The 11,138-nt window shown below is 40.4% G+C and overlaps 1 protein-coding gene across 3 annotated transcripts in view; it reads left to right on the top strand.

The window, feature by feature from the left end:
• CDON (cell adhesion associated, oncogene regulated) overlaps positions 1-11,138 on the top strand; it is an 89,861-nt gene that overhangs the window by 57,119 nt on the left and 21,604 nt on the right. For all 3 annotated transcript variants that reach the window (XM_075190355.1, XM_075190354.1, XM_075190356.1), the window contains 2 exons: positions 7,247-7,379; positions 8,905-9,180. In XM_075190355.1, coding sequence (XP_075046456.1) covers positions 7,310-7,379; positions 8,905-9,180 — 346 coding nt within the window. In that variant the 5' untranslated portion in view covers positions 7,247-7,309. The remainder of the gene's footprint in view (positions 1-7,246; positions 7,380-8,904; positions 9,181-11,138) is intronic.

The raw sequence follows: 11,138 nt of genomic DNA, 5'->3' as shown, positions 1-11,138 counted from the left end.
ATAGGGTCCTGGACGGACTCCAAGCCATGACCCTTGCGCTGAGAGGCAACAATACTAACCACAATGCCAACAAGTAATAGATTACATTTTAAAAGCATAAAAAGTATCTGTGTTTAAGATTGGGAATAGTCAGCATAGATCTATACATACATTTGCAACATGTACAGTTGGGGGAATAAGGACCATAGTTGTGTCCACCATTTTCAAGAGTTATACAGGAGTGTGACGCAATTCTTTAACTGTGGAAACTGAAAAACCAGAACAGGCTGTAACTTTTATTTAAAAATAGAATGTCAACTTTGCCTTTTTTAGATTTCAAATTCCGCCTGCGGACGCTTCGTCAGGAAGAACCAATGTCTGTAAGTGTGGCCTTTGGCACATCACCGACGTTGGTTAATCACGTTCCAGATCTCGTCATTCGTAAAATAGCAAATAAATAACACATCAACGCAGCTCACGGCAGCGATATTTTTATCCCAGTCTTAGATATATCTTTTAAGCTGAAACATTTTATTTATTTTGTGTTGTTGTTTTCCTGCAGATAACACGCAGACAGTTTGACTATTGAGTGTGTAATAGACTCTGCTCTGTGTTGTATAAGAGCGAGCTGCCCTCTCTGCTGCGTGTGTCACGGTCTGTTGGCCGCAGATGGGAACTTTGCTTTGGTGATGGAGCGCTCTGAAAAGTGGTTTTCTTTTCTGTTCGTAAACAAACATTTTCCTTCTCACTCCGCAGTCTCCTGAGCTTCATCTGTTATTCATTTACTCTGCACATTTGGACAGTAGTTTAAATCGGGCCTTTTTAGGGAGAGGGGGGGGGGGTTGTTTCAAACACAAATGTTATGTTTGGCTGTATCCAGTCACAGCAAATATTTCTTTCCTTTTGTGTTTTTTTTTTTTTGTGGCGGAAAGATGTGGAAAAGTAACTATTGGCCACGCTTCATATCGCCTGCGTTACGAGGGACTAGAGAGCCGGGGAGAGGAGCATCTGATTTGTGTCATAAATTATATGAACCTTCCTCAATTTCACTCAAAATTCTTTGGCCCAAGCTCAAAAAAGAGATATTTCTGTTGCCACAACAGGTCTTAAAAAATTATTCTAATTGGAATCAACTTTAACAAATTGGCGCCAAAGTTGTTTATTTTTGTGTCGTCAAATTTGAGTTTGTAAGAATGTTTGTTCACTTATTTTTTTTCTGTTTTCAGAGCTTAAGTTTAAAACTGTTATTTTTCCCTCACATTTAAAATTAAGTTTAAGTAAACCCACTCTTTATCTGATCATCAATGCTGTAAATTATTCAGGAAATTTTGGTAGATTTCACTTTAAAGAAAACTTTTTGCACTGTTTTATTGGGTGAATTCTTTCCCTTGTGATTTTGTTTGTAGTTTCTTTTACTAGAACTTTCACTGTGAGTTTCTGAGGTTGAAAATTTACTATTAAAGACAATTGCATTCAGTCTGCAGATAAAAGGTGGTTTGTGCTGGGAAGATTGGTTCTATGCCTTGAAATAATCTAATCCAGGCGCTCCTAGGTGTAGCATTTGCAGTGTTTGTTCTGCAGCTATGAGAGTTGCTTGTTCAAATGAAGTGATACATATCTATCTATCTATCTATCTATCTATCTATCTATCTATCTCATATCTAAGTGGGCAAATTTTGCATACAGGTTGTCCTATCAAATGATCTTTTTTCTTACAACATCCCTAAGTATTTAAGGAATATAGGAAGGTGATCTTGTGAGAGGCAGTGACCTCTCCATTCAGGCAGCTATGTTAGTGATGAAAGGTCTACCTGTGGATAGGGGCAGTGATGTGATGTGAGAAGAGAAATGGAGGCAGTAGGAAGCCACAGACTGAGAGTTATATAGTGGAAGGAGCAGGGTCCCCCAGCAGCACAGAGTATATCAGGAGATGAGTGGTGTGTTAGTGAGGACAGGGCTATGTGTGACAGGGGCAGTGACATGATGTGAGGAGGGGAATGGAGGCAGCAGGAAGCCACAGACTGAGAGTTATATAGTGGAAGGAGCAGGGTCCCCCAGCAGCACAGAGTATATCAGGAGAGGAGTGATGTGTCAGTGAGGACAGGGATGTGTGTGACAGGGGCAGTGACATGATGTGAGGAGGGGAATGGAGGCAGCAGGAAGCCAGACTGAGAGTTATATAGTGGAAGGAGCAGGGTCCCCCAGCAGCACAGAGTATATCAGGAGATGAGTGATGTGTTAGTGATAACAGAGCTGCTTGTGACAGGGGCAGTGACATGATCTTAGCAGGAAGTCACAGACTGAGCTCCAGATAGAGGAAGGAACTGGGTCCCCCAACAGCACAGTCATGACGGAGGCTCCTGTCACACTCATGCAGAAAGATTGCGGTGTCAGATGCACCTTTATATGATACTTACTCCCTAAAAGACATGGCAACATATTGTTTGGTCATTTACGCAGGTTGTAAAGTCTTGAACAGCTGATGTGTGACACAGGTACTCCTATGCATCCGATACTTTCTTCAGAAGAGTATTGTTTGGTGCTGTCATGCAAACATTGTCGCATTATTCATGATTTGTCCACTGGGTGGCGCTATTCATTATCCAGTTTCATATGACGTATAATGCATATTTGCCCACCTCTTACACCGCGCTTCTGGGAAATGCACCGGGGTATGAAAAACATAGTTGGCCGCAGCTTGCGGACCTCATTCATGTTATTGAGTGCCACTGGCCTCGCACGGTTCACTGAGTTGGACCTGGCCTGATTTGTGTGTGCCCCCCTTCGTAGAGAGGTAAGTGCTCTTGGACATGAATAGCTGTTCTCTTTGGAGCACGCGAGGTCTCCACCCTAATTCATGAGTCTCCAAACATGATTTAAAGTATACTCATCACCTCCACAAAGTAAGAGGTAGTCTGTGCCCTGGCAATTTGTGGGAGTCATCACCAGAGCAGTTTTTATTGGCTTAAAAATGGTGATGTTATTGAAAGGTAACTGTTTTTTTTTTTCTTCCACGGGCTCCCACTGATGACATCATCCTCTAGAGACAGGCAGACAGCCAATCAGCTTGTTTTCTGTGCAACCCGGGTTGCACCATTCATAGTGCAGGCAACCCGGGTCCGACCCAGGAATTACCCCTCGATAAATCCCGGGTTGAAGACCCGGGTTTTTAGACCCGGGATTTTTGACTTGTACCATTCATACTGCACCAAGACCCGGGTCGTTTGAGCTCGCCCCGGCAAAAACCCGGGATTTTGGTGCAGTATGAATGGGGTATAAGACATGCACAAACGTTTACATAAAAAGTGACAATGGTTTTGCACATATTTCTGTCTGTTTTTGCTATTTATAAAGCTGTATATTGTTTGCAAACATTCTGTGACACTGTGTTTTGTTTGCTTCTTTATTTTTCCTCTATATGGTGAAGAGAAAAAAAAACTATTTAAAATCTTTCTTACGTGGTGGAAAAACACCCAAAGTCAATTTGTTTTATTAGAAGAGTGCAATAGAAAACATTTGAAAGTAGTAGCTAACAACACATGCACCGTAAGCATAGAACAAATAAGTAATCCGTTTTGATACTGGGGGTTAAATGTATCAAGCTGAGAGTTTTCTGGTGGGTTCGAAAAGTGGAGATGTTGCCTATAGCAACCAATCAGATTCTAGCCGTCATTTTGTAGAATGTACTAAATAAATGATAGCTAGAATCTGATTTGGTTTTTCAAACCCGCCGGAAAACTCTCAGCTTGATACATTTACCCCTAGGTTTTTGGTAGTGGAAGTGGGAGGAATATGTATTTTGAATGGAAAGGAAGGTGCCGGGTTGTTAAAGTGACAAGCTACACACTTCCAACCAGAATGTTTTAATAACTGGGCAGGACCACCAATTATGAAGGAATGAATCCACTCCTTGACAGGCTCTCCCAACAACGAGGAGAGGTGCTATAGAAGAGTTTACAAAGCCTGGCCGGGACCAAGTACCAGCGGTGTAGGAATTTGTATGTGTTTTCTTTTACTCTGACACATATAGAGGATTTAGATAAACATTCTTATATATCTGACCAGTATTCATCATCCAGAACCTCAGCCAAATCTCTTTCCAAATTGTTTACATTGAATTCCTGAAAGTAAATATTGAGTGATATACAGAGTAGATGAGGCGTTGCTAAGGCAAAATTGCTCAAACAGGGAGAGAGATCTTGCAAAGATTCTAGCTGAGGAGGAACGAAAGAAGTCCCTGATTTGAAGAAATTGGTGGAAAGTTATAGTTGGGAGTTCATAGTATTCTTGAGGTTCCCCAAAGTCAATTTTTAAGTGATTACAATAATCCTTTTATTATATTAAAGCACAATTTACTACAAACTGTAACAAAATAATTATATTTATTTTTATTTATTTTATTTTTTTTAAAAAAATGTTTATTTATGAAAGATAAAACAAAAACCGTGAAAGAATAGTTTCAAAAACAGCGTCAATAAAAGGCAAGTGGAGAAAAAAAGTGTGATAATGGATGTGCTTTAACAAAAAAAAAAAATATATATATATATATAACAATAATTTGTTATGAGAACATTTGGAACCAAGCACATTGATCTGTACATTTGATTAGAGTTAATTTGTCCTGGTAATTTTCCTTTGACACCCAGTTCTATCTGTAATTCAAGACTGATGTTATTGCAAGTAGATTAAAGAGACAATTCAAATATTTGTTGATTTACTTCTAAACAGACCTCCTTTCTTGTAATTCTACGCAGTGAATGCAAGTGTGACCATTTTCATGGTTTGTTGTTAATCCATCCTAATTTGTGCTAGCTATAACTTTTGTATAGCTATTGGAATTTTTTTTTGCACTGATGAGATCTAATTAGGTGGAAACAGCTCTCTGCAACCTGATTTTAGGGCTCTGCATTTTCGACTAAATCTATAGTATTGGAATGGTGGGTTTGATATGCATATTTGGGTAGATAAGAAGTGATCTGCTAGTATCCATCAATTCCTAGAGTGTAAATATCACAATTTACATTTTAAATTAGTGACATTATTCAAACACAATTATTTTTATGTGTGACTTACAATGTAGTGTTGTATAGATGTTTGTTACTATTGCACACAGCCGTGTTCAGCACTTACAATGAAGCCATTTGGTGACATGCCACACTTGGGTGTTGGAATATAGTTCCCTCGTTCTTGAATGTAGCTGCCACTAATGGGTTAAACCAGATGCTGCGTAATTGAGAAGGTTCCTGTGTATGATGTGGGTGCTCCTCTCTCCTTTAAATAAATAGTCGTGGGATAGTTTGGCACAGGCTTGTGCACTGGTGTGTTTTTCTCTGGTGAAGTGTTCCGTGTTAACGCGTTCTCAAATAAGTGTTTATTTTGTTCTTTGCACCCTGTGGACTGCTGCTGCCCTTGAACCGAGAAAATGTAAAATAAACCCACAAAACTCCCAACAGCTGCTGCTGTCTTCTACCAGCTGCTCTTCCTAGGAATGCCGGACACCGCTGTCCCAGCAAGAGCAGGTTACTGCTTCCCGTTGTAATTCAGTGGAGTTTCTGAGTATAGTACACTGATGATGGTATATGAGACAGTGGTGTGTTTCTGGGTGTAGTACACTGATGATGGTATATGATTCGGTGGTGTGTTTCTGGTTGTAGTACACTGATGAAGGTATATGATTCGGTGGTGTGTTTCTGGGTATAGTACACTGATGATGGTATATCATTCAGTGGTGTGTTTCTGGGTGTAGTACACTGATGATGGTATATGATACAGTGGTGTGTTTCTGGGTGTAGTACACTGATGATGGTATATGATACAGTGGTGTGTTTCTGGGTGTAGTACACTGATGATGGTATACGAGTCGGTGGTGTGTTTCTGGGTGTAGTACACTGATGAAGGTATATGATTCAGTGGTGTGTTTCTGGGTATAGTACACTGATGATGGTATATGATACAGTGGTGTGTTTCTGGGTGTAGTACACTGATGAAGGTATACGAGTCGGTGGTGTGTTTCTGGGTGTAGTACACTGATGAAGGTATATGATTCAGTGGTGTGTTTCTGGGTGTAGTACACTGATGAAGGTATAGGAGTCAGTGGTGCGTTTCTGGGTGTAGTACACTGATGAAGGTATAGGAGTCGGTGGTGTGTTTCTGGGTATAGTACACTGATGATGGTATATGATTCAGTGGTGCGTTTCTGGGTGTAGTACACTGATGAAGGTATAGGAGTCGGTGGTGTGTTTCTGGGTGTAGTACACTGAAGGTATATGATTCAGTGGTGTATTTCTGGGTGTAGTACACTGATGGTATATGATACGGTGGTGTGTTTCTGGATAATAGTACACTGATGATGGTATATGATTCGGTGGTGTGTTTCTGGGTGTAGTACACTGATGAAGGTATATGATTCAGTGGTGTTTCTGGGTGTAGTACACTGATGGTATATGATTCGGTGGTGTGTTTCTGGTTGTAGTACACTGATGAAGGTATATGATTCGGTGGTGTGTTTCTGGGTATAGTACACTGATGATGGTATATGATTCAGTGGTGTGTTTCTGGGTATAGTACAATGATGATGGTATATGATTCAGTGGTGTGTTTCTGGGTATAGTACACTGATGAAGGTATACGAGTCGGTGGTGTGTTTCTGGGTGTAGTACACTGATGATGGTATATGATTCGGTGGTGTGTTTCTGGGTGTAGTACACTGATGAAGGTATATGATTCAGTGGTGTTTCTGGGTGTAGTACACTGATGATGGTATATGATTCGGTGGTGTGTTTCTGGGTCTAGTACACTGATGAAGGTATATGATTCGGTGGTGTATTTCTCGGTGTAGTACACTGATGATGGTATATGATGCGATATGGTGGTGTGTTTCTGGGTGTAGTACACTGATGATGGTATATGATTCAGTGGTATGTTTCTGGGTATAGTACACTGATGAAGGTATATGAGTCGGTGGTGTTTCTGGGTATAGTACACTGATGAAGGTATATGAGTCGGTGGTGTGTTTCTGGATAATAGTACACTGATGAAGGTATATGAGTCGGTGGTATGTTTCTGGGTATAGTACACTGATGAAGGTATATGATTTGTTGGATTATTTCTCATGATTTGATTATTTTAGTGTTATTTAAATATGAAGAAAATAAATGGAAAGTAAATATAAAAACTGATAACCTGTTTGAGTGAGCCGAGGGTCTGCCTGATGGCATTACAAGGCCATTGAGTCTCATACTTGGTGTCTTTATCTTCTGTTTTTCAGACTGTGTCAGCTTCTTCCTATTCTCCTGGACATTTGCGCTGTGCATCGCTGTGACCCAGCGCTATGCATCCTGGACCGTGGCATGCGCTACTTTGTTTCTCTTTTTTCTTGCTTTCCACACATGGCGATTCAGGTACGTTAACAAACTTTCCTGGTCTTAGAAATCGTAACAATTTCTGCTGATATTCTCTTGTCATCTTGTATATTTCCTCTCACAATCTTTATACTTGGGTCCATCAAGGAAATATAGAAATATATCACTCAGCAATATTCCTATCCCTCAACCACCCAACTTCAATAGTTATATTACTCCAACAAGACATCTCACTTCCGACATCTCTCCTCAATAATCCTATTTCTTGGCCAACAAATGTTAATCTTCATCACTTAATCATTTAACAATTTCACTAAGACACCGTGCACCTAATAACTCTTCACTATACTTCTACCTGGACCAACTAATGACAATCTTTATATAATTCCAGCAAGAGACCCCAACTTCTAGTCTTACTCCTCAATAGTCATATCCCTCTGCCATCCAACCTCCATCATCAACCATTAATCCTACTCTTACTCCTCAATATTCATAAACCTAAGCCATCCAATCTCCATCATCAACCATTACTCCTAGTCTTACTTCTCAACAGTCATATCCCTCAGCCATTCAACCTCCATCATCATCAACCATTAATCCTAGTCTTACTCCTCAACAGTCATATCCCTCAGCCATTCAACCTCCATCATCATCGACCATTAATCCTAGTCTTACTCCTCAACAGTCATATCCCTCAGCCATTCAACCTCCATCATCATCAACCATTAATCCTAGTCTTACTCCTCAATAGTCATATTCCTCAGCCATTCAATCTCCATCATCATCAACCATCACTCCTAGTCTTGTTCCTCGATAGTCAGTCATGACACATTACTCCTCACATCACACATCAATATTCATATCTGAGACATCTAACCTCTATTTTCATCTTTCCATCATCACATATTATTCCTACTATCATGCCTCAATATTCACATCTATCTGCCCACTAACCTAAATCTTCTACCATTGCACGTTACTCCTCAGATCGCTTATCAATATTCATATCCCTTAATCAACTAACCTTAATCTTCAGATCTTTCCACATTACCCCTAATATTAAGCCTCAGGAGTCATATCCCTCAGCCAACTAGCTTCAATCTTCATATCTTTCCATCATCATACATTACTTCTAATGTCACTCCTCAATATATTAATTCCCTCAGCCCGCTAGCTGTCTTCATTCCGTTTCTCCATAACGTATAATGCCTAATATGTCTTGTCAGTATTAATATCCGTCAGCCTACTGACCTCAGTATTCTAACATTCCATCATGACACATTCCTCCTCACATCACTCGTCAATATTCATATCTCCAAGACAAGTAACCTCAATCTTCATAACTTTCCATCATCATTCTTTAGTTCTAATATTACTTCTCAATATTTATATCCCTCACCTGACTAACCTCTTCATATCATTCCACCATGATACGTTACCGTACTATAACGTCAAAATGTTAATTTCCCTCTGGCAGCTAACTTCATACTCTAGCAATAGGTCCCCATTCAGTATAACATTTTATGTGTGTTATGAGTTTCCAAAAGATATTTTTTCTTTTTAGATGTGACACCTGGCTTTCTGTCCGAGCCTATTTCAACTGTCCAGAATCCCGGAAGCTCGGTAGTATTGTTATGTTCTGCTGAACCTCCATGGTCCCATATCTTTTGGATATTTAATGGTGAATTGTTGGATAGAAGGCAAAGTCAGGATGTGGATATTCAACCTGGGCACTTGACTATCTTGTCTCTTAGTCTCCAACATGTTGGGCGATATCAGTGCATGGTCAATTCTAGCAGAGGATCTATCATCAGTATACCTGCAACCGTGTCTATGGCATGTAAGTATGTTGGACCTCACATATGGGAATTTGCACCCCCAAAGTGATTATTAACGACTTCTATTGCCTTAACCTTCAATACTAAGTTCACTTTTGCAAAAATAAAACATTTTAGAGAGATCAGTCCTTAAGGGTTATGTCTATAGAAGGAAAACATAATATGGGTTGAATCATTGGCTAGATACTATTTCTAATACAGGGTATCTAACAGCTGTTATTCCTGCACTACAGAAAAATCTTTCTGTGATCCACTGTTATTGTGTTATAAATTTCTGAAAGATGTCAACCTTTAACGTCCATCAAGCAAAAAAAAAGCTAATTGTCATCTATTGTCCAGTGTACATTGTGTACCTGCTTTATAGGTCTGCTTTATAAATAAAGTTTAATAATCATAAAATATTGCTGGTCACTTTACTTTCTCTTGCCCAGTGTATATTGTATTACCTTCTTTATAGAACATTCCCACCTCTTGTGCATTACCTCCTTTATATGACTCATCACATTCCCGCCTTTTGTGCATTACCTCCCATTATATGACTCGTCACATTCCCACCTCTTGTGCATTACCTCCCATTATATGACTCGTCACATTCCCACCTCTTGTGCATTACCTCCTTTATATGACTCATCACATTCCCGCCTTTTGTGCATTACCTCCCATTATATGACGCGTCACATTCCCACCTCTTGTACATTACCTCCATTATATGACTCGTCACATTCCCACCTCTTGTACATTACCTCCATTATATGACTCGTCACATTCCCACCTCTTGTGCATTACCTCCCTTATATGACTCGTCACATTCCCACCTCTTGTGCATTACCTCCCTTATATGACTCGTCACATTCCCACCTCTTGTGCATTACCTCCCATTATATGACTCGTCACATTCCCACCTCTTGTGCATTACCTCCCATTATATGACGCGTCACATTCCCACCTCTTGTACATTACCTCCATTATATGACTCGTCACATTCCCACCTCTTGTACATTACCTCCATTATATGACTCGTCACATTCCCACCTCTTGTGCATTACCTCCTTTATATGACTCGTCACATTCCCACCTCTTGTGCATTACCTCCCTTATATGACTCGTCACATTCCCACCTCTTGTGCATTACCTCCCATTATATGACTCGTCACATACCCACCTCTTGTGCATTACCTCCTTTATATGACTCATCACATTCCCACCTCTTGTGCATTACCTCCCATTATATGACTCGTCACATTCCCACCTCTTGTACATTACCTCCATTATATGACTCGTCACATTCCCACCTCTTGTGCATTACCTCCCTTATATGACTCGTCACATTCCCACCTCTTGTGCATTACCTCCTTTATATGACTCGTCACATTCCCACCTCTTGTGCATTACCTCCCTTATATGACTCGTCACATTCCCACCTCTTGTGCATTACCTCCCATTATATGACTCGTCACATTCCCACCTCTTGTGCATTACCTCCCATTATATGACTCGTCACATTCCCACCTCTTGTGCATTACCTCCCATTATATGACTCGTCACATTCCCACCTCTTGTGCATTACCTCCCATTATATGACTCGTCACATTCCCACCTCTTGTGCATTACCTCCTTTATATGACTCGTCACATTCCCACCTCTTGTGCATTACCTCCCATTATATGACTCGTCACATTCCCACCTCTTGTGCATTACCTCCCTTATATGACTCGTCACATTCCCACCTCTTGTGCATTACCTCCTTTATATGACTCGTCACATTCTCACCTCTTGTGCATTACCTCCCTTATATGACTCGTCACATTCCCACCTCTTGTGCATTACCTCCTTTATATGACTCGTCACATTCTCACCTCTTGTGCATTACCTCCTTTATATGACTCGTCACATTCCCACCTCTTGTGCAGTGTATACTGCATTACCTCCTTTATATGAATCGTCACATTCCCACCACTTG

This window comes from Mixophyes fleayi, chromosome 11 (assembly GCF_038048845.1).
Source record: "Mixophyes fleayi isolate aMixFle1 chromosome 11, aMixFle1.hap1, whole genome shotgun sequence".
NCBI lineage: Eukaryota > Metazoa > Chordata > Amphibia > Anura > Limnodynastidae > Mixophyes > Mixophyes fleayi.
The sequence above is the reverse complement of the archived record's forward strand: the minus strand, read 5'-3'. Positions and strand labels throughout refer to the sequence as shown.